We start from the raw sequence: 24,534 nt of genomic DNA, 5'->3' as shown, positions 1-24,534 counted from the left end.
AGAAGAGAAGAGAAACCAAGGAAAAACAAACCCTAGGTGGGACAAATCAAAGAGAAAGTGTTGGAATTCAAGGATTTGATCAAGCAAAGGTAAAATTTCTTTGATTTTGCTAGTGATTTACCTTACCCATGCATTTTCCCTTAATTTTCATGGTTAAATTACATGTTTTCATGATGAATTCATGGCTGGTCAAAATGGGTATGGAGAGAGAATGATCTTGGATTGGTTTGATTTTTAGGTATGTTAGTGTTTTTAGGTGATTAATGATGTGTAGCATGAAAACAAGTGAAGAAAACCACCAAAGGTTTGGTGCCCATCAATAGCCGAATTCTCTAAGTGAATAAAGAGGAAGAATGGGATGTTATTCTAGGTGATTTGATTAAGAAATAATAGTTTTTGGTGTAGGAATTAATGAATTATGGAGAGAAAATTAAATAGAAAAAATCACGGAGTTAGTGTACCATTGTTGGCCGAAAGTTCCAAGAAGAAAAGTGAAGATAAATTTTTCCTAATTGTGTGTTAATTAGTTGTGCTTGGTGAATTGAGGGATTGGAAAAGAAATGGAGCAAGTTGGAGTGAAATTGGACGCATTGGCCAATTTATTGGATGAAAAATCGACTTAGGTCAATACCGGGTCTAGATGGCTACCTGTGCATTTTTCATTTCATATCATGCATATATATCGAGCCTGAAATAGCTTATGATTGTTAGACACAATTTAATTGAAATATGTGTCATGGATTATGGCTAGGTGGTGAGCCATTAGATTCGGGTAAAGGACTGTACCCGTGGACTGAAAATAGGAGTATATCGACTCTTAGAACTGTGAGTAAACTTACTATCGTCTTAATTATCTAGAGTAGATTTATTTAATTGTGTGATTTTATGGAAAAATGGTTTAATTGGAAACTTATTGTGTTTTATGGGAAAATGAGATTTTATAAAATAATTTTATAAAATTTTTGAAAATTTAATAATGGTTTCAAAAATAGAGTAATTGGAGACCTATACTATGATTGTGTTGTTTATCCATGATTTTACATTAAATGGCTTATGATAAAGGTGGGTATGACTGGTTATTTTTATGATTTAAAGAATATGTGAACTGCTTTGATTTGCCTTGAATGTGTTAAGTGAGCCATGTCATACTATTGTGATTTTATTGGTTTGTGGGTTATAAAGTGGGCACTGCAGTGACGGGGGTTCCATGGGCTAGCCTAATTAGAGGGGCACGGTTCCCAATTATTGAGCTTACCTCGTTTGGAGAGGCGCGTAGGATAACTCCCGAGGTAGAATTTGAGTGCACCTCACATTCGAGCCACCACGTGAGAGTGAGACTCAGCCAACGCCAAGGAACGACTGTGTTGTCAGGGGTGAAATGTGTTTGTGTGTGTGACAATAAACAGCCTTGGCGGTCTCGATAAGATGCCTCCACGGAGTATCCCCGAGAATGGATTTTTGGCAAGGGCCAAGTTTTGAAAAGTGCATAAGCCATGTTGAGTAATTGAATGAAATCCAATTATTTATATGGGTTGGGATGAATTATTTTAATTGTCTCCTATTACTCGGCTTTAGATTATTTTGATGATGTCTGTCTACTCACTGGGATTATGTAATCATAATCTCACCCCTCTTCCTATCCATTTTTCAGGCTCAAGACAATTTGTTGATAGTTGATTAAGACAAGAATTAATCTCGGAGTTGCATCCTAGAAAGTAAGGGTTCATAGCCCTACATCTTCTTAGTCAGTTGGGGGCTCATGTATCACTGTAAAAGTAATTTTATTCTTCAGTTTTTGATTTAAAGTATGTATGAATATATTTAGCTTTTACACCATGTTTTTGGCAAGTTTCGGTATTTTCGAAGAAAAATGACAAAAATGCCCCTGTGAGCCAGAAAGTAATATTTTATTGTTTTGATTTTGAAATGACTTAGGATTTTTTTGAAATGTGAGATTTAATAACTGTCGCTCACTGGGGAGATGTGAAAGCTGATGCTAAGCCTTGCGGAGTTTCAATCGGCATTCGGGGTAATGAGTGCCTATCGGGACGTCGCGACAGTTGTCACGGGCTCGATGGGAGTTTCGGGTCGTGACAATAAGGTTCTCAAGAAATTTCAAATGTTAGATTGCAAGCTTGTGTCAACTCCTTCTGTTGCAAACAATAAGCTTTGTGCAAATTCTGGTAACCAACTTGAATATCCTTCTGCATATAGAAGACTAATTGGATGCCTACTTTATATCTGTGCTTCAAGACCAAATATACAATTCTCAGTGGCATTTCTCTCTCGATTTGTGCAAGTACCAACTGATCAGCATATGATTGCTACCAAGAGAATTCTAAGATACTTAAAGAAAATAGAATTTTATGGGATTCATTATACCAAGTCAACAAAATTTACATTGTGTGGATATACTAATTCTGATTTTCCAGGAAGCAGTGAAGATGCAAAAAACACATCAGGTTATTTATTTACACTTAGTAATGGTCCTTTCTTTTGGAATTCACATAAACAATCTGTAGTAGCTCAATCTTCAGTAGAATCTGAATATGTTGCTGCTACTGAAGCTGCAAATCAAGCTCTTTGGCTGAGGAAGTTACTTGTGGACATCAAATCTGAATAAGTCCTTGGACAGTATGATCTGCATACCTATTAGCAGTAAATACTTCTAATATTAGAATAAAACAATGTTGTGTTGTTTGCATGTAAGTTGAACACCTGTTAAGTGGTGTGCTCAGATGTCATTGACTCTAACATTTTGTAATATATATGATCACTGTGTGATCATCATGCATATAAAAGAATGATTTGCTTTTGATCAGGAGCTCACTAGTTCTCTCTTTACTTCTTTCTTTTTTAAGTCATAGTTTTATATCATGATATTAACATTCTTTGTCTTTACACTGGAATCCCAATATTGATTTACTCTATCATTGCTTATCATTTTGTTGTTGAATCACCAAAATGGTTGTTCGTGCAAGGTTACACAAAAGAAGCTATAGTTGCTTTAAAGCAGATTTCATGTAAAATTCATGGTAGGTTAATTTTAAGGCAGCTACCATTGCATGGGGAAACATCCACTAACAATAACTCTTCCATAAAAAATATTTTTGAGAGAAAACGGGCTATTTGGTGTCTCATTATGCTAATCCTATGTTCTTTTGGAAATGGATTGGCATACTACAATTTGACAATTGGATTTTAACCTACATTTGAGTGTCGTTTTCAACAGTTTAATAGAAATAGGTTCACTTCTAATCACCTTTTTCATGCTTGAAAAATGCAATAGGAAGAGCTCCTTTCTATCAACGTCTCTGATAGGAGGCATTGGTTGTATCTTAACTTGGGTGGTAGGTAGAGGACACAAGGTTCCCCAGCTAGCACATGGGCTTTGCTTATTCCTTGGAATCTACACAACCTACAATATCCTACTTGTTTATAGTATCAAGTTGTTCCCAACATGCGTGCGTAATTTTGCAACAACGACCGTGGGTAAGGCACACCGCCTAGTTGGAGTCATCTCTCCTATTTTAATTTCTATTGCAAGAAGACTCAACTTTTTCTCTTATGGGTTGTTTGGATGTTGTCTACTCGTCTCTAGGCTACTTGTATTGTTTCTACCCGAGACAAAAGGCAAATCACTATCTGATTCAATGGAACCACAAAAAAGCCTTCAAATCAATGTGTAAATAAACCATGTGAAATGTCCATGGCTCATATGCTTGAAAATTTTACTTTTATTTTTTAGTTATCTATTTGGCATTTTGCACATAACCATTGTATTAGTGGCGGATCCAAGATTTGTAAGTGTATGTCCTAAAAGCCAATCGAATTGGATTAGACATACACTTTGTTTCTTATATTTTGGATTTTCTTTTATCCTTTTATTAATCAATATTGAGGTATTCACTTTATCAATAAGTCAATGCATGTGAAATAGTTTACTATTCACTTATTGGATAAAGCCCTTAGATAAACTTATGCTTTGCAAAGAAATTGTAAAGAGTTATAATTATGAGACTCTTGTGCATCAAAGCATATATCTTAAATGTTCTTAGCCATTGTATTATAGAGACAAGGCATCTATAATTCTCAAAGGCCGACATATGTTATGTTCCTCATATTGGTGGGCAATCTATCTCTTAGATTGATAGTATAGGGATACTTTTAACAAACATGTAAGTGTTCAAGCTAAAACAAGTTCATTGAACATGATCTGATAAGAGAATTCCATTTGATATATCACTCAAATGTTTGGAAGGATAATTCTCTAGTGATAATTATGTAAATGATCCTTAGACTTGTAACACCATTGTTATCTTGTATAAGGAGTGTTATACTTTGATTCCATCTTTCTAGGTCCTAATCAAGGATGCCTAAAAAAGATTTCGTTAGGTATAGTATGAATTATATCAAGGTATATGAATTGTCTAGAAAGGAATTATCACCCTAAGTGATAAGTAATGCAAAGTATCTCGTAGATTAGTTGACTTGTATTTGCTCTTATGAAAATCCTTGGCCAAGGTATAATGAAGACTCAGGAAAAATTAGTTTCCATGGAATTTTCATTAAGCAAATTTCAAGGTCAATAGCAAACATGGAAAAACATGAAAGTAGACACTGAACCATGCTTTTTACTCATTTTGGGATACATGATAATGGGATTGAATTACATAGATAAATTGTGCATTGACTAGGTTGGTCAAATTACATTGACCTTTCTAATAATTGGGGACCATGATGTGTTGCTAGACACCAATCTTTGTCTATGAGTATAGATGATTAATTACAGAATTAAAGATTAATTAAATAGAGATTTGATTAATTTAATTCTAAATACGATTTAGGTTTACAATTATACTCATTGTCAACATAAGTAGAAGCCTAATGGGTCACACACATAAGGTAAATTATTAAAATTAATTTGAATTCAATTGGACGTGATCTAATTGATTTTATAAAGGCTTAACTCGATTAAGTATTGGGCTAAATCAAATATGATTTGATGAATTATAAAGCAAAGGAAAAATCAACAAAATCCGTAAAGCGTGGGATTTGTGATTTCTATTGGTTAGGCTAGGGATATTGGCCTAGCATGAATTAATCCTTTCGGCTTTGTTTTGGACTTGATATATGTGTTTTAATACAATTGGGTCTAGTTACACATAAATCTGAAAGTTAATTAAATTTATATAATTAAACAAAGGTCCAATTAGGCCCATCTAGTCCAAAACATTTTCTAATTCCTATAGGACGTGAAGTATGCAATTCATTTTATAAAAGGATCTTTTAGCTGCCCCTTGGATGTACAAAAGAGTTCTAAGTTTAGTCTCTTATGTATTGAGATAAGATCACAACTAAAACAAAGAAACACAAGAGAGCTCAAAGTTAGGAGTTTTCTAGCACAAACTTTGGCCAAGAGAGTCACTCACTCTTAATGAAGAGATTTTGGCAAATCACTATGTGGATCACCATTAGAGGTAAGACAATTGTGCTGCTATGGTTTGAAAAGTTCTAGTTGATGTACAAGAAGAGAAAAAACCAAGGAGGACTCCACTAAAGGAAAGCAGACATCAAACTTTCAGGTATATGTCAAAATCTTTCTTTTGTAGTTTTTCTAAATTCATTTCAATTAAAATGATCCATGACTTGGGGGATGAAAAATTTTTAATATTTCTCTATGTATGATCCGCCGTAGCATGTTTCAAATTCCCAACAGTGGCATCAGAGCTTCCTTTAATTGATTTAATCTAATTTTATGTTTAGTTGTTGAAGATTACAAAAACTATTTTGGTTTATATGTTGATTTGATCCAAAGTTTGAAAAAAAAATTTAAAACAATTCTGAATGGATTTTTCCAAATCTGATTTATAGTTTAAAAGGCCTTTAACGTCTTGATTTATGGATTTAAAATTTAGATTTAATAAGTTCTTAAAGATTTTATAGATTTGTTTTAAAAAAAATAAAATCTGGAAAATCTGATAGAATAACGAGATCTATTTTGAAAATTCTTTTAAGGGCCTTAAAGAAAGAGTTTGTGCATGATTTTTTGAGGATAGAAGGTCAAGAGGATGATCTAAACCTCTAACAATTTACAGCATCTAAATACCTCATTTGGGTGGTGATCTCATGATGTTTCTGTAGAAACAATTTGCTGGAAACTTGTTCTTGTGTAACAAGGACTCTTGCAAAATCATGGCTGTTTGTACTCCAAACTTGCTGAGGGTTTGAGAGCTTTTTGGCATGATGTTTGGGTCATGGGATATCTCTAAATTGGTGCCATAATCGAAGCAAAAAAATGGAGGATGGAGCTCCAAAGAATTAGAGACAGCATAAGTGATGCAGGCCTGATGAAATTGCACTAGCTTGTGCAATTTCTTCTTTGTATAATTAGGAGCTATACTCGTTCGGTTATGACATTTATTTAGACTCCTAATTGTAGTAGAATATATCCTAAAGAGTTTAAGATTGTCCCAATTCAAATTCTAAAATCAAATTGGCAAAGAAGTAGGACTCTTGGCTATAAAAATCTAATTCTAGTTGGATTAGGATTGTAAATCGAGGACAAAGATTAAATTTTCTCATAGGTTTAGAAAGCCTAATTGGATTAGGATTCCTTGTGAATATTAAATTTCTAATATGATTAGAATTCTTTTTGAAAATAAGGGCCAAATTTAAATTTATAGTCCTAAAAGGTTTAGAATTACCAAATCTATGCTTAATTGTACTTCTAGTTGGACTAGGACTTTTAACTTAGCACAAGACTTGTTATGAAATTAGGACATCTATTTTAATTGGACTTCCTAAAAGTCTTTAGGACAAAAGGCAATAGCTAGAAGTCAATATTATTAGGGTTCAATGAAATTTAATTATATTGAATTTTTGAAAAAAATTGTTTCCCCGTAGCATCAAATTATTTGGATTAATATCTTTGAAGATTGAGTGATATTATTGACAAATCATATATAAGATCTTCAATTTGAATTAAACATAAGTTTTATATGTTCATTATATGATAATAAATATATAAGGATGATTATGGACTTGGATCACTATAATATGTTGCGGATGGTTGTGTTTGAATGCATTTGGTATTTGTTTATTTTATAAATAGAGAGTGTGTGCCTTGCCTTTCCTCTATTTTATTCAGTAGTTGTAAAATTCTCTTCTCATCTTACTCTCTTCAAATGTAACTTGAGATTTCTTTACAAATATGTAATTAGAATTCATAAGATTAGATTAGATAGAAAATTTTGTGATTCCAAGAATGGAGGATGAAAGAGTCAAGGAGACATGGAGATTACAAGACTACAAGATATGGTGATATTTGTATATCTATTGATACATGATGAACATATGTATCAATAGATTTTGTTCATAATGCACTCTGGGTGTCCTTAATAGGTCATAAGCTTATTTACATTTAATACCATTCAAGTAAATGTCCTCATTTTTATTTTTTTTCCTATTTACTCTCCATTTATTTAAGACTTTTAATGTAAATAAGCAAACACCCCCCCCCCCCCCCCCCCCCCCCCCCCATTCGGATCCAGGAAAAATATCTAAAAAATCAAATCCCAAAAGAATCAAAATCTAAGTTTTGGTTCTAAGAACAAAGTAAAAAAAGTTCGATTGAAAATAAATTTTGAGCTTTAATTAATCATAGCAAACGTATTTCTAAAATTATGAAAAAATCATTCTAAGCCATTTCAATATCAAAGGAACTATTGCTGTTATTTTTTATTTCCATTAAATCATTTTACAAAAATTGCATATTTTTGTTCCTAAAAGACTTAGAAAAATTTATGCTTTTAACTGTGACATCCAAAAAAGTTTGCAAAGGCTGCAAAGGATAGTAAATGTGAAAAAGACTATAATCAATAATTGAAATCATGTATAATAAAGGATAAAAGGCTCACCAAGAAAATGTCCATTATATCAGTGGGTCAAGTTACCGATTTTCCCTTACATAAAAATTAATTGGGGTTCTACATGTGTGCCTTGCAAGTCCATAGACATGTCTTGTAGAAAACATTGATATTGATTTTATGCATTACAATAATAAAAGGTAAACTTTATCTACGATTTGATGCAAATTATGTTATTTACTTAATAAGATAAAATCCCTAGAATGAATATGTCACGCAAAGGAATTATAATATGTTATAGTTATAAGAAATCCTCTTTGCATCAATGTACCATTTTAAATAGTTCTAGTTAATGTTTTATTAAAAAAAAGATATTGTTAGAAGTTGAGAAACTAGAACATATTACGTTCCTTACTTGTGAAGTAAGGAATTGTTTTTATAAGTCGAAGAATGGAGATAATTGAAACTAACATGTAGTTGCTTGTTAGAAGAATAAGTTCATTGAATCTGATCCACCATGAAAATTACATTTGATAGTTCATTTAAGTGTTTATGAAAATATTCGCATGTATCAGTTGAAAATTGCATCATTATTTTATAATTGTTTGCATTGCACACATTTAAATTTTAATTAATTAAATAAATAAAAATCCAATCAATGACATAATTTTTCAATGTAGTTTATGAGTAACTACTTTAATATATTTAATTTTTTAACTATATTAAAATGTTATTAAAATATCTTAGAAAAAAACTTAAATACTTTTCAAAGAGTTAAAATATTTAAATAATAAAAATCATACCTTGCAACTACGCTCTGGAAAAAATAGTAGTGGAAGGTAAAACACAAGAGAAAAATGAAAATAATTAACAAAATAACGCTACAATATTATTTTAATACCATCAGTGTAGAAAAGGTTTTATCATGTTTTAGCCAAAAAAATTTAATTTGAATATATAAAGCTGAAAAGAAATACTTTAAATGAAAACATATATAGCTTCCCCTAAATCGTAAATTTAGAGCTTACTAGTAGCTTAATGTTTTCTTTTCAATAATAAATAATATGATTTACACCTACTCTAAACCTAAATTATAAATTTGTATCATTTAATTTATTTTTCTTTTCATTAATTCAAATGATATTACGTACTGTTTTTTATTTCAAATTGTAAGTTCTAACCATACATATAAATGAGTTTTAAGTTGGACTGTCACTCTAATAAATATGTTAATTGGCTAATAATTTGATGGAAACCAAAAATTGTAATATATTAGTTTAATACATATAATAATAACCTTATTGCTTCATGTTTCATATAGAATTTGACGTGCATAGAAGTGGTGCATTCCATCTTCATAATCCTCTCTGAAGCTGAAGGCGAAACTCCTACAGTTTGGATGAAGATTATGCCTGTGAACCACAAACCTTGACATAAGAAGTGCTAGGAATTACTGGACCCTGATATCCAGAAACAAAGCCTGACGTTTTCAAGTAACAAAGCCCTGATCCATCGGCCAAAGAAGTGGCAGCAACGCAAGGTGGACTCACTAGACAGTTTAATCTACAACCTGATATCCCCACGAAGAAAGTCAGAGAGAAGACCTCGCGTGGATAAGTCAAAAACACGGCATGATCCAATTGCAACATGGTAGCATTCCCAGGACAATCCTCAATCTCAACTTTCCTTCTACACCCTTTTCTTCCATCATTCGCATCAACATGCTCGAAATCCTGAGATGGGCACTCGCAAATCGGGTATGAACCATTGTAACCACAGATTCCAAGGTTCCCACAGTAACCAAAAACCTCACACTGATCAGAAACAGCTGCCCATCTAATTGTTGTAGTCCCACTACCCCTAGCTGAACTATAAATCCTTAAATTCCCATCACTATCTAACCTCAAAAACCTCAATATATCACTTCCTTCTGCATAATCACTACTATAAGCCACGATTTCTCCATTAGTCGATGTAGGATCAAAAACTGACAAGATCCCGATAGCCCGCAACACTAAGCTGGCCGTAGTTAAATTAGCACGTAATGTAAAATTCAATCCTTTATTCCAATACACAACACTTTCATTCCATTCCAAAGCCAGATTGCCCGACCTTAGAAAAGAAAAAGAATACAACCCAGATCGCAGAACCTTCCCTACAGTAAAATTCTGCGATGGGAGGATAGTATCAGTGGGGTTATCAAACGAAGACCAGACTACGATACTAGCATTGGTGAGTAGCCTAAGTTCCCCTGAGTCTTCCAGGGATGCGTAAGAAACTCCACGGTTTGCCGTGTCAGAGTCCCAGAGAGTGGCGCCTGTGCCATCGGTGAGGCGTAGAGCTCCGTTAGGGAGTAAATGGAGAGCCCCACCGGAGTCAACATTGCTGCCTGCTGTCCAAATTGGAACTCCACCAGAGTAGGTGATGGAGGCAGTGTAAACATTGGGGCTCGTGGAGATGAAGGAGATGGAGAAGGTGGAATTGGGTGAGGACCATGTTTGATTTGGGGTTGAGGCGTAGAGGGTGACGCCTCAAGGGATTGTGGCTGATGATGGAACAGAGAAGAAAGTTGCTAGGAACAGGAAGAAACAGAGGAATTGGAGGGTCATTTTTTCTTTGTTTCTGTATTAAGGTTTGGGTGTGTTATGGGATGCCAGCTTCGGTCTTTTAAAGAGGGAGGATACTGTCCGTAGTCATTTGTTTCGTGCCTTTTGGGTTTGTTTATTCCACTTCTGTTTCCAGCTGGTCGTTCACGAAAGGAGGGAGGATTGGCTTCAGCCCTGTTCTGTGGGAATAAGCCTTCTCTCCCCTCTCCACCCACCAAACAAAGAAGTTGAACCATGACTAATCCAAATTGAATAGTCATGTACCAGTGAAGGTCTATAGCAATACCCATAGAATTATATGTTTTTGACAGATTCAAATACCCTAATTGAAACGGTATGTTACAGTTAGAAGTTTCTATTAGTTTTGACAAATTCAAACTTGAATTGAACTGAATTGAGGTATATTGCAGCTTTAGGAAAAAATTCAGGTTATAAAATCTATTGCAGCATTAGCAATTGTCACTATATACACAACAGGGGAAAAAGTTTCAAATAATAAGCATCTTCAATTAAAATTATATTCCTGTCATGTTTGGATGTACACTACTTTGACTTGAAATAATGGACTAGGTTTGTTCTTTCTGTTGACAGAACAAAAGTTGCAGAAACTTCAGTTGATTTGTCAAATTTTATTCTCAAACGAAAGTGCAAATTTCTCGAACTCTACTTCAAGCTGCTTCAAGGAAGCAGAATTGGAAAACAATTTGAGTTGATAGTTGACTGGAATCAACTAAAATAATTGTAATAATCTACTAAAACAATAATAATTTATTATTTAAAATCTCCCATGCATTAAACCTGTTTTTTGCAGGCAAATCACGAGTGTGGATCTGTCTCACTTCTCTCTAAGCCAAGTAGGGAAGAAGATTCCCTCCCCATATCTCCCTCTAATCTGAAAGGCAAAACTCCTATGGATTGGGATGATGAAGATGCATATGTTGAGAATGCACTGATATTACTGTTCACCGTTGTGCTTGTTCCTCTCGTGGACCCTTCAGCAACCACTTTTGGCGCTCCTGGCCTCTCAACATCGATGACTCCTTCTAGCATCTGCACCACTTTTCCCATCATTGGCCTCTGGGAAGGTTGCTCCTGGATGCACCAAAAGCTCACCATGATTGCCCTTACCACTTGCTCAATATCAACTTCTTCTAGTCTTTTGTCAACAATGCCCTCAACATTACCCTTCTGAAACTCCTCATAAGCCCACAAAGAGAATCTTTTACCATCTGTTTCTGTTGAGAGCTCGAAATTCCTTGTCCCACTCACTATCTCTAACAAAACCATTCCATAACTATAAACGTCACATTTTGAAGTTATCGGGAGATTAGCAAGCCACTCGGGTGCCAAATATCCTCTTGTCCCTCTAATACTTGCTAAGGACAGGTACCTATTATTCTTTGGATTCATAAGCTTTGCAAGGCCAAAATCTGACACTTTAGCAGTGTAACTTTCATCTAAAAGAATGTTTTCCGGTTTTATGTCACAGTGAATTATGCAATCTCGACATTCCTCGTGAAGATAAGTGATTCCTTTAGCTGTTCCAAGAGCGATGTTAAATCGATTTTTCCAATTCAACGATTTCCCCTTCTTGTCTTTCGACATAAAAAGGAAATTGTCAAGTGAACCATTTTTCATGAATTCATAGACTAAAAGCCTATGATGCCCATCAGTGCAAAATCCCATTAATCTCACCAAATTCAAATGGTGTGTGCTACTAATAGTTGCAACTTCCATTCTGAATTGTTTCTCACCCTGCTCAATTCCCTCTAGTTGCTTTACAGCAACCACCATACTATTAGCAAGTGTTCCTTTGTAAACAGCCCCAAAACCTCCTGTTCCAAGCCTCTCCGAAAACCCTTTTGTATACTGTTGCAGTTCCTTGTATGAGAACTTCACTGGCGCGCCAGATGCATAATCAACAAGTACATATTGAGCTGATATATGCCCAAATTTGGGACTACTTCGGTAACAGCAGCACCAAAAACCAATCAATAACGCTACCAAAACCAAAAGGCTGGCCAAAACCACAACAGCAACTATCAACACAGGTGACCTCGAATTGTTATCCTTCCCTGCATTATCTTGGTATGGTGATGGATTTGGGACCGCTGGCCAACAAACTTTCACGAATGAGGTGCTAGGAAGAATCGCATTCTGGTAACCACTAACAAAATCTGGGGTTTTCATGTAACAAGATCCACTTCCATCAGCTACTGAAGTGGAAGCAATGCAAGAACCACTCCCAAAACAATTCACTCTACAAGCTAGAATTCCCTCGTAAAATGTCTGAGGGGAAACCTCGGGTGGATAAGTTAAAAATTTAGCATGTCCTAATTCTATCATGGTAAAATTCCCTGGGCAATCCTCAATTTCCACTTTCCTCTTGCATCCTTTTCTACTATCATTTACATCAATGAGCTCAAAATTCTGGGATGGGCATCCACAAATGGGATTCATATCTTTGTAACTGCAAATCCCCATGTTACCACAGTATCCAAAAACCTGACACTGGTCAGTTACAGCTGCCCATGTCGAGGTTATATTCCCACTCCCCTTACTAGTGCTATAAATCCTCAAATTACCATCACTATCCATCCTCAAAAATCTGAACGCACCATTCCCTTCACCGTAGTCAGTACTATAAGCCATAATCATTCCACTAGAAAGTGAAGGATCAAAGCCTCTCAAAATTCCAGTAGACTCCAATACATATCTAGTTGAAGTCAAATTTCCTTTGATGGAAGAGTTGAATCCTAGATTCCAGTATTCTATACTATTATTCCACTTTAAAGTAAGATTCCCTATTTTGTTAAGAGATAACGAGTAAGAACCTGAACCCAAAATCTTACCAACAGTAAAATTCTGTGAAGGAACGAGGGTATCAGTCGGGTTCTCGAACGAGGACCATGTTGGGGAGCTATCATTGTTAAGCAGCTGAAAGTTGCCTGAATCGTCAAGAGACGCATGTGAGACACCTAGGTCGGCAGTACCAGAGTCCCAAACAATGGTGCCGGAGCCATTAATTAGGCGGAGGGCTCCGGTGAGAAGCAAATGTAGAGTCCCACCAGAGTCAACAACGGCTCCAGCGCTATGGCTGCCATCACCAGCCGACCATACTGTAACTCCAGCGGAGTAGGTGATGGCAGCTACATAAGAAAAGGGAGCTACAGGAATGAAGGAAAGTGAGAAGGTGGAGCTGGGTGACGACCAGTATTGATTTGCATCTGAAGCGTGAAGAGTTGAGCCTAGAGGTATGATAGTGGACGATGACGAAACGGTGAAGAGAAGATGGAGGAGAAGGAGCAGAAAAAGGGATAACTTAGCCATATGTTGTAGTCTATGGTGTTTATTTGCATTCTGTTACCTTTTTGTTATCCCATCATTTCATTTAACAAGACAAGGAGTCGAAGTTGAGTAAAGACAAAGAACGAAAACATTGTACGGTCAAGGAAGGGAAGAATTTGTTCATGGCAGAAAGTTCACCCTCTTTTTGCAGTAGAATTTTGGTAGAGATACGGAAGAAAGCAATAACCCTTTTTAGAAGTTAGAAGTAGTAAAAGTTTAAACTTGTCGGTCTTACACCTTTCCATTCTTGATTCTTACTCGGGGATGCTAATGGATTTCCTATAAATAATAATTTTTAATATTAAATTTTATTTTTTTATATATATTTTTTTTTCATAAATTTCTTTCAATTAAGATAATACTTTATTCAAGATAGATATGCCTTTAAACTTTAATTTTTTTATAAATTAATTTTACTTTAATTTTCACTATTACTATACATAAAAATTAGTTTAAATTTATTTAATCAGGTATTTAATGAATAGTGTTTAGGATATTAGGATAAGAGTGTATATAACAATTCAAAAATTTAATTAGATATTTATAAATTTCAAAATCTTATAAAATAATAAGATTCGGATTAGAATATGTTAAAAATACCTAATACCTTACCTTTTGACATGCTTATTCAATTATTCATACTTTCTCGATCCACAACTTTTACAAACCATTTGGGTAATTGTCTATTTGTTGAGATAAGTGACCATTATAAAACTAACTGTGATAAAATATCAAGCCATTTTCCTAAATTTGTTTGTAATTAAGTACAAGAAATAGGAGTGAAAAGACCCCCATTTTTTGCCTTTGGTCCCTGAAAATTTCAAAGCTCCAATAGCAAGTTTGCATATTGATTACAAACACCCTTTTATGTCCTTTTTTGGTTTCTTTTTTTTTTTTTAATTTTAATCTTACTTACTTTAATTATTTGACTTTTTAAATTTTAATTAACATAGATTTGAAAACCATGTTATACAAAGTTATTAAAAAGTATTTTTTAATTTAAATTATTTATAATTTATAAATAAATAAGGATCAAACTTAAGAATATCTAAATCAAACTCAAACGACACTATTTATGAAACGTTGAGGGAGTAAAAGGCTTAGGTAGTGTTTCGTGTTGATTGATCGTCTCAAAATCTACAGTGATTTGCATTTGGTGATTAGATCATCATCTTTGGTAAGAAATATAGAGGCTTAGAGCTCCGTTATGGAGAAACTGAAGGGCCCCACCAGAGTCAACATTGCTGCCTTCTGTCCACATTGGAACTCCACCAGAGTAGGTGATGGAGGCAGTGTAAACATTGGGGCTCGTGGAGATGAAGGAGATGGAGAAGGTGGAATTGGGTGAGGACCATGTTTGATTTGGGGTTGAGGCGTAGACGGTGGCGCCTGAAGGGATTGTGGCTGATGATGGAACAGAAAAGAAAGTTGCTAGGAACAGGAAGAAACGGAGGAATTGGAGGGTCATTTTTTCTTTGTTTCTGTGTTAAGGTTTGGGGGTGTTATGGGATGCCAGTTTCGGTCTTTTAAAGAGGGAGGATACTGTCCGTAGTCATTTGTTTCGTGCCTTTTGGGTTTGTTTATTCCACGTCTGTTTCCAGCTGGTCGTTCACGAAAGGAGGAAGGATTGGCTTCTGGTCTGTTCTGTGGGAACAAACCTTCTCTCCCCTCTCCACCCACCAAACAAAGAAGTTGAACCATGAATAATCCAAATTGAATACTCATGTACCAGTGAAGGTCTATAGCAGTACCCTTAGAATTATATGTTTTTAACAGATTCAAATACCCTAATTGAAACGGCATGTTACGGTTAGAAGTTTCTATTAGTTTTGACAAATTCAAACTTGAATTGAATTGAGTTACATTACAGCTTCAAGAAAAAATTCAGGTTATAAAATCTATTGCAGCACTAGCAATAGCAATTGTCACTATACACACAACAGGGGAAAAAGTTTCAAATAATTAGCTTCTTCAATTAAAATTATTTTCCTGTCATGTTTAGATGTACACTACTTTGACTTGAAATAATGGACTAGCTTGTTCTTTCTGCTAACAGAACAAAAGTTGCAGAAACTTCAGTTGATTTGTCAAATTTTATTCTCAAATGGAAGTGAAAATTTGAGGAACTCTACTTCAAACTGTTTAAAGGAAGCAGAATTAGAAAACAATTTGATTTGATAGTTGACTGGAACTACTAAAATAATTGTAACAATCTACTAAAACAATTATACTTTATTATTTAAAATCTCCCATGCATTAAACTTGTTTTTTGCAGGCAAATCACGAGTGTGGATCTGTCTCACTTCTCTCTAAGCCTAGTAGGGAAGAAGATTCCCTCCCCATATCCCTCTCTGATCTGAAAGGCAAAACTCCTATGGATTGGGATGATGAAGATGCATATGTTGAGAATGCGCTGATATTACTGTTCACCGTTGTGCCTGTTCCTCTCGTGGCCCCTTCAGCAACCACTTTTGGCGCTCCTGGCCTCTCAACATCGATGACTCCTTCTAGCATCTGCACCACTTTTCCCATCATTGGCCTCTGGGAAGGTTGCTCCTGGATGCACCAAAAGCTCACCATAATTGCCCTTGCCACTTGCTCAATATCAACTTCTTCTAGTCTTTTGTCAACAATGCCCTCAATATTACCCTTCTCGAACTCCTCATAAGCCCACAAAGAGAATCTTTTACCATCTGTTTCTGTTGAGACCTCGAAATTCCTTGTTCCACTCACTATCTCTAACAAAACCATTCCATAACTATAAACATCACATTTTGAAGTTATCGGAAGATTAGCAAGCCACTCTGGTGCCAAATATCCTCTTGTCCCTCTAATACTTGCTAAGGACAGGTACCTATTATCCTTTGGATTCATAAGCTTTGCAAGGCCAAAATCTGACACTTTAACAGTGTAACTTTCATCTAAAAGAATGTTTTCCGGTTTTATGTCACAGTGAATTATGCAATCTCGACATTCCTCGTGAAGATAAGTGATACCTTTAGCTGTTCCAAGAGCGATGTTAAATCGATTTTCCCAATTCAATGATTTCCCCTTGTCTTTCGACATAAAAAGGAAATTGTCAAGTGAACCATTTTTCATGAATTCATACACTAAAGCCCTATGACGCCCATCTGTGCAAAATCCCACCAATCTCACCAAATTCAAATGGTGTGTACTACTAATAGTTGCAACTTCCATCCTGAATTGTTTCTCACCCTGCTCAATTCCCTCTAGTTGCTTCACTGCAACCACCATCCTATTAGCAAGTGTCCCTTTGTAAACAGCCCCAAAACCTCCTTCTCCAAGCCTCTCTGAAAACCCCTTTGTGTACTGTTGTAGTTCCTTGTATGAGAACTTCACCGGCGCACCAGATGCATAATCAACAAGTACATATTGAGCTGACTTATGCCCAAATTTGGGACTACTTGGGTAACAGCAGCACCAAAAACCAATCAATAACGCAACCAAAATCAAAAGGATGGCCAAAACCACAACAGCAATAATCAACACAGATGACCTCGAATTGTTATCGTTCCCTGCAATATCTTGGTATGGTGATGCGTTTGGAACCGCTGGCCCACAAACTTTCACGAATGAGGTGCTAGGAAGAATCGCATTCTGATAACCACTAACAAAATCTGGGGTTTTCATGTAACAAGATCCACTTCCATCAGCTACCAAAGTGGAAGCAATGCAGGAATCGCTCCCAAGACAATTCATTCTACAAGCTACGATTCCCACGATAAATGTCTGAGAGGAAACCTCGGGTGGATAAGTTAAAAACTTGGCATGTCCTAATTCTAACATGGTAAAGTCCCCTGGACAATCCTCAATCTCCACTTTCCTCTTGCATCCTTTTCTACGATCATTTGCATCAATGAGCTCAAAATTCTGGGATGGGCATCCGCAAATGGGATTCACATCTTTGTAACTGCAAATCCCCATGTTGCCACAGTATCCAAAAACCTGACACTGGTCAGTTACAGCTGCCCATGTCGGGGTTATATTCCCACTCCCCTTACTAGTGCTATAAATCCTCAAATTACCATCACTATCCATCCTCAAAAATCTGAACACACCATTCCCTTCACCGTAGTCAGTACTATAAGCCATAATCATTCCACTAGAAAACGAAGGATCGAAGCCTCTCAAAATTCCAGCAGACTGCAATACATATCTAGGTGAAGTCAAATTTCCTTTGCTAGAAGAGTTGAATCCTAGATTCCAGTATTCTATACTATTATTCCACTTTAAAGTAAGATTCCCTATTTCATTAAGAGATAACGAGTAAGAACCTGAACGCAAAATCTTGCCAACCGAAAAATTCTGTGAAGGAACGAGGGTGTCAGTTGGGTTCTCAAACGAGGACCATATTGGGGAACTATCATTGTTAAGCAGCTGAAAGTTGCCTGTATCGTCAAGAGACGCATGTGAGACACCTCGGTCAGCAGTACCAGAGTCCCAAATAATGGTGCCGGAGCCATTAACTAGGCGGAGGGCTCCGGTGAGAAGCAAACGTAGAGTCCCACCAGAGTCAACAACGGCTCCAGCGCTATTGCTGCCATCACCAGCCGACCATACAGTAACTCCAACGGAGTAGGTGATGGCAGCTACATAAGAAGAGGGAGTTACAGGAATGAAGGAAAGTGAGAAGGTGGAGCTGGGTGATGACCAGGATTGATTTGCATCTGAAGCGTGAAGAGTTGAGCCTAGAGGTATGATAGTGGACGATGAAGAAACGACGAAGAGAAGATGGAGTTGAAGAAGCAGAAAAGGGGATAATTTAGCCATGTTTTCTAGGCTGCTTTCTTTGCCCTTTTTGATAGTCCATACCATCATTGCATTTAACGAGACAAGTGTTGAAATTGAGTAACGCAAAGGCTGAAAGAGACTGTTTTAGCCGATTTTCTCATGGCGGAAGTGAAACTTTGCTTTCTCACGTCAAGGACTCTGGAGCAGTTAAAAAGTTGCCTTGCTCCCTTAGTCGCCATGGGTCCATGAAAATTTCAAAACGTCCTTTTCTTAATTTTTTATCTTAATTATATTAATTAAATTTCAATAAATATAAATTTAAAAACCCATTTACACAAGATTATTAAAAAGTGTTTTGTAAAAATTTTAATTTATTATGATTTATAAATACATAAAGGTCATACGCTATTTACGAAATTCAAGGAGCAACACATTTAGGTAGTGCTTGGTGTAAGAGGGATCGTCTCAAAATCTATAGTAATTTGCGCTTAGTGATTAGATCACCATGTTTGGTAGGAATTAAATAATCTTACAAATCACCATATGTTTGGTAGGAATTCAATAATCTTACATGAAAGTGATGTGGGATCATATTTTTAAAAAAAAGCTAAATTAGATTAATAGCAAACAAGTCAAGATAGCAGGAAAACATCACCTATCCTACAACCTAAACAGCAGATGAAATAAAAAAAAAAAAACCTCTACAACAATTCCTACCATATAAACCATACAACCACAAATATAGTAAAGGTGAGCAAATGGGTATATTGTGTGGTTTGGTCCACCATACTTAAGGACCAAATGAATCAATTATTTTTAAAAAATCAATCAAAACTGATTAAATATAAAAGAAGACTAAACTGACCAAATATAGAATTAGTTTGACTGGTTCGGTTTTGAACCAATAGACAAAAAATTTTATCACTTTTTCTTTTACATATTATAATATTAAAATTTATAAACTTCATTTATAATTATATATATATGAAATTAATGATATAACTTATATGTTACAATATTTTATATCAAAGTTTGTATAAATAATAATTAATTATAAACAATATGTTATAAAATCTAAAGTGATAGATAATAAACTTATTAAGTGTAATCATATAAATAAAGCTTATTATAAGTTATAAGAATGCTTATGTATAAATTAAATATATATATAATATTACTTTATTATATATATAATTAATGATACAAATTATATGTTAAAAAGTTTTATATAATCATATAAATAAAGTCTATTATAAGTTATAGTAATACTTATGTATAAATTAAATATATGTATATATAATATATATATATATAATATACGACTTTATTTTATATATATATATGAAATTAATGACATAACTTATATGTTATAATGTTTTATATCAAAGTTTGTAAAAATAATAACAAATTATAAACAATATGTTATAAAATCAAAGGTGATAACTAATAAAGTTATTAAGTATAATCATATAAATAAAGTTTATTATAAATTATAGTAATGTTTATATAAATTAAATACATGTATATATAATATATTTATACAATTATATATATATTCATAATATTTTATATTACGAAACATTATTTAAATGTAATAATTATAACATATTAATATGTAGGATATTTACTATCATATATTATAATATTAACATATAACTTATATCATTTAAAATATATAACTTGTAATTTCATATTAATATAGATTTATAAATAAATAAATATATATAACTAATATTAAATTACTATGATTATGATTTATATACGTACATATAATACCCTAATATATTTTAAATAAATTATTAATTAAGTTTATTATCAATTCTTCTTAATATATAAAAAATATTATATATATTAATATATATATAAATATATAAAAAATTAGTTTGGTTTTTTGGGTAGATTGGTCCAAAAATTTTAAAACTGAGAACCAACCAAAAAACCAATTTGACCAAATATTTTAGACAAATTGATCCAATGGACTAATCAGATTGAACTGTTTTGTCCAAATCGCATTTGATTTGGGTGGATAATTGGTCTGGATTAATTTTGTTCACTCTTAAAATATAGCATGACCTCCAAAACACCTTTGTAGGTGCCGTAAACAAAGATTAAAATAAAAGCATCCATCCTTATATAGACGCCCAATACATATTCAATAAAAACAAACCCTACAAAATAAACCTCCAATTTACATGTAAAATTTACACCCTGAACTGAACTATAAAAATCAACATAATCACAAGCAAACCGGCAACCGAGGCTCATTTTTGTTGACATCACAACTCTTTCATTCCCTTGCACAAAAAGTATATCACTTCTTTACAAGATGATTTATTTCCATAAAAAATGATGAGAAATATATTTTAGAGAAAATTGTGAGAAATAACCCACCTCATAAGGTGATTCCAGAAACAACCACCCATAAAAAGTTATCTGTTTTTACCCAAAAATAAACATGAGCAAACCAAAATGCCCTTAAGAACATCCTGACAAATTAATCTCTTGATATCTCCCTCCCACCATAGAGAAAATAAAAATAAATTATCAGCTATTTCAGCTCACTCAACTCTCTCTCAGCTTTCTGAACTGTATCAACTTTGTCAACTTTCTATTGAGCACCATCGTGATCAGCTTTTTCAGCTCTCTGAACTGTATTAGCTCTATCAACTTTCTATTGAGCACCATCGTCATAGTGTTATGGTCTATCACTCGGCATCTAGCCATATCGTCATCGATAAACAGACCCTATAATAGAAATGACATCAAGGTATGTTATTGGGTTTATTACTACAATGCATTAATTTTTAAAACTTTTTGTATAAATTAGAACATGGATTAAAACATTGCCTAGAGTTGTTACACGGCATGCATCTATAATGCACATGGTGTGTAAAAAATATATTGAAATAACATGTGTTAGCACATGGCGTGTAACAGTTTTATTGAATATGGCGTGTAACATGTTGTGAACATGGCATGTAACAATTTAGAACTTACGTGTAACATTTTTGAAAGTAACGTGTAACATTTTTGAACATGGCGTGTAACATTTTTTGAACATAGCGTATAAGATTTTTTTAAAATGGCATGTAACAACATGACTGACAAATTTTAGAACACGACATGTAATGTATAAAATGACTAACAAATTTTTTGCTTTCAAAATTTCAGTAGAGTTTCATTTGTGCTACTTGTGATAAGACATGGTGGTCAGTGGGTGGATGGCATTTACAAGGATGGTGAGTCACGAATACAGGGGGTTATGAGTGATTTGTCGTTTGCAGGCTTGATTTCATTTGTGCTACTTGTGATAAGACATGGTGGTCAGTGGGTAGATGGCATTTACAAGGATGGTGAGTCACGAATACAGGGGGTTAGGAGTGATTTGTCGTTTGCAGGTTTGATAAAGTTGGTTGAAAATGTTGTTGAGGTAAACTCATAAATTCAAAGGTTACATGCATTGATCAGTACACTCTGAGAGCTATCACGCCTAATTATCAAAGACGATGAGGATGTTGCATTAATTCTGCTAGAACAAAAGAATGTTCTAACTGGGTATGTCACCATTAAGGAATGCTAAACAAATATTATGTCACATGAAGAAGCTGTACAACATGGTAATCAGCTTAATCAAAATGAGATTTACAATGCTTCACTTATACAACAGCACTTGGTCCGTAACCCACAACAATGGCAATTGACGTATGCACAAGAGTTTGTGCAACACAGTAGACACAAGACATTCATAGAATAGTTGGCTGTATAATTTCGATCAGCATGTCCATCGAACCAATTACTTGCTTTTGTCCAACAAATGCAACAATCAGGTGAAACTATAAAGGGTGTAATGGCATTTTCAAATGAGACTACGACACTTGAGGATAACACTACGACGTTGAAGGGTGACATTGCGACGTTGAAGGGTGACACTACGATATTCGACGATAATACTACATCTGATGAAGGAAATGAGAATTGTTCCCTATCGGTGAAGATAGATTTGATGACAATTCAAATGACGGGACTAATGAATGGCATGATGACAGTTTAAACAATGACTAGCTTTACGACAGTGATATTCCAATTTGCAATAATGTTGAAGGTGAAACGAAACTTGTTGGATGTGTTGATATAGGAAATGTTCAGTGTGATGACCCATATACAATAACCTCATCACTGGTGAAAACCGAATTCGTTTGCTTGAGACATTAATCGATGACAGTTATCAGGAAAAGGGAAATGCAGAGATTTCTTGTATGTGGCTAATTCTAGGTGCAGAAAGGTTATCCTTCCAAACAATTACCACTGAAGAGTTGACATATGTCGATGGTCGCTTATACAAAGAAAAAATGTTTTCCTCGAAGGCCGAGTTGAAATGAGCTTAGAACATGTTGGCTCTAAAAGAGCAGTTTGAGATAAGAGTAAAAAGGTCATGTAAAGGTCGTTTTAATGTTGGTTGCCAGGACAAGGCATGCAAGTTAATGTGTGTGCAATGAAGTTACCTGAAGGAGAACATTGGCAAGTTTGGATGTTCCACAAAGTACACACGTGTACTGTTGATGGTTTGCAAAGGTGATTTTTAACTGTGAGTGTGAAGATAATTTGTGAACTTATGTCACAAAAGCTTCAAGCTAATAGAGTAGCATTGAGACTTAAAGACATAATTGGTAAGATGAGGGTTCAGTGGGGATTGGAATGCTTGTATGGTAAGACCTGGCAAGTGAATGATTATGCGAAGAAGTTTGTTTTTGGTCCCTCAAAGGAGTCATTTCAACTACTACCCTCATATTTTTATATGTTAGAATGAGAAAATCTTGACACAATCACTACAGTGGCTACTGATGAAGCATAAGGATTCAAATATTGTTTTTGGTCATACGGGGCTTGTATTTAGGGGTTTAGGGATGTAATGAGTCTTATAGTTGCAATTGATGCAACACATTTGAAAGTCAAGTTCAAGGGTGTTCTGTTTGTCACTGTATGCAAAGATGCGAACGAGTGCACATATCCAGTTGCATTTGGCATAGGCCATGTTAAAGACGAAGACTTGTGGACGTGGTTTCTTCGCAAGCTACATCATGTGGCTGGTTGTCCTGAAAATACTATGTTCATTTCTGATTAGTATCTAGGTATTAAAAAAGCAATCCAAAATGCATACCCAAAAGCGGACCACGGTTTATGCGGTTACCACTTGAAGAAAAAAGTTAAAATCAAGTTCAAGTTTGATGACATTTCTATGATTTTCACTTTTGCTCAAGATTCCTATAAGGTTTTCGATTTCAACAAACATATAAACCAACTTAAGTAGATTCACGCGGGAGCCCACACTGACTTTATGAGAATAGGCCTTGAGAGATGGGCATGTGCACGTTCACTGGCAAGGTGATACCAACTCATGACATCCAACATTGCGGAATGTGTTAACTCATACTTGAAGCATGCAAGACAAATGCCAATCATTGTTTTGATTGAGTTCATCAAAGACATGCTCCAGCATTGGTTCCATAATCAGTATGAAGAGGTCGTAAAGGTGACCACGCCTCTCAGCCCTTAAGTTGCCAATAGTTGAGCAAGTGGTTCAATGATGCACATCGCTTTGTAGTTAAACCTATCAATTGAGTGGAGTTCGAAGTTAAAGATAGGAAGATGGACAGACTTGTAAACCTATCCAAGAAGACGTGTTCATGTTGTGAGTTCCAGACAGATCTACTACCATGCAGCCATGCCATTGTGATAATAAAGTCAAGATATCTTTATTTGTTATTTGAACCTTAATTAACATAGCATTTACATTGTGCTTGAACATTGAGTTCATTGTATTTTTCAGTAAATGCAAATGTGAAGTCGTTGAATTCTACGCTGACTAATACAAGACAACTGTTTTGGTGGAAGGTTATGTGGGGTCCATTCGCCCAATAGGGCATCTTAGTGAGTGGGACATATTCCCTCCCCTTTGCAAG

At 34.9% G+C, this 24,534-nt stretch overlaps 1 protein-coding gene and 3 pseudogenes across 2 annotated transcripts; 1 reads left to right on the top strand and 3 right to left on the bottom strand.

Moving 5' to 3' along the window:
- Positions 1–2,074: 2,074 nt before the first annotated feature.
- LOC148761341 (secreted RxLR effector protein 161 pseudogene) lies at positions 2,075–2,623 on the top strand (annotated as a pseudogene).
- Positions 2,624–9,112: 6,489 nt separating this feature from the next.
- LOC18593122 (G-type lectin S-receptor-like serine/threonine-protein kinase At1g34300 pseudogene) lies at positions 9,113–10,669 on the bottom strand (annotated as a pseudogene).
- Positions 10,670–11,177: 508 nt separating this feature from the next.
- LOC18593121 (G-type lectin S-receptor-like serine/threonine-protein kinase At1g34300 pseudogene) lies at positions 11,178–14,025 on the bottom strand (annotated as a pseudogene).
- Positions 14,026–16,039: 2,014 nt separating this feature from the next.
- Positions 16,040–18,700, bottom strand: LOC18593119 (G-type lectin S-receptor-like serine/threonine-protein kinase At1g34300). 2 transcript variants are annotated; one of them, XM_018125352.2, is made up of 2 exons: positions 18,118–18,444; positions 16,040–17,986 (listed from the first exon to the last, which is right to left on the bottom strand). In XM_018125352.2, the coding sequence occupies exons 1-2, from the start codon at positions 18,304–18,306 to the stop codon at positions 16,103–16,105; spliced, it is 2,073 nt and encodes a 690-aa protein (XP_017980841.2). In that variant the 5' UTR covers positions 18,307–18,444; the 3' UTR covers positions 16,040–16,102. The 2 variants fall into 2 exon arrangements, with proteins under 2 accessions (XP_017980841.2, XP_007020241.3); XM_007020179.3 differs by having other exon boundaries at positions 16,040–18,700.
- Between the last annotated feature and the right edge of the window lie 5,834 nt (positions 18,701–24,534).

This window comes from Theobroma cacao, chromosome 8 (assembly GCF_053813885.1).
Source record: "Theobroma cacao isolate CCN51 chromosome 8, ASM5381388v1, whole genome shotgun sequence".
Classification (NCBI taxonomy): Eukaryota; Viridiplantae; Streptophyta; class Magnoliopsida; order Malvales; family Malvaceae; genus Theobroma; species Theobroma cacao.
This window is presented reverse-complemented; position numbering and strand designations above follow the sequence as displayed.

What these genes read in the sequence shown, in the direction of transcription:
- LOC18593119 (XM_007020179.3), bottom strand. Translation starts at nt 18,661, where the DNA reads ATGATGGTATGGACTATCAAAAAGGGCAAAGAAAGCAGCCTAGAAAAC.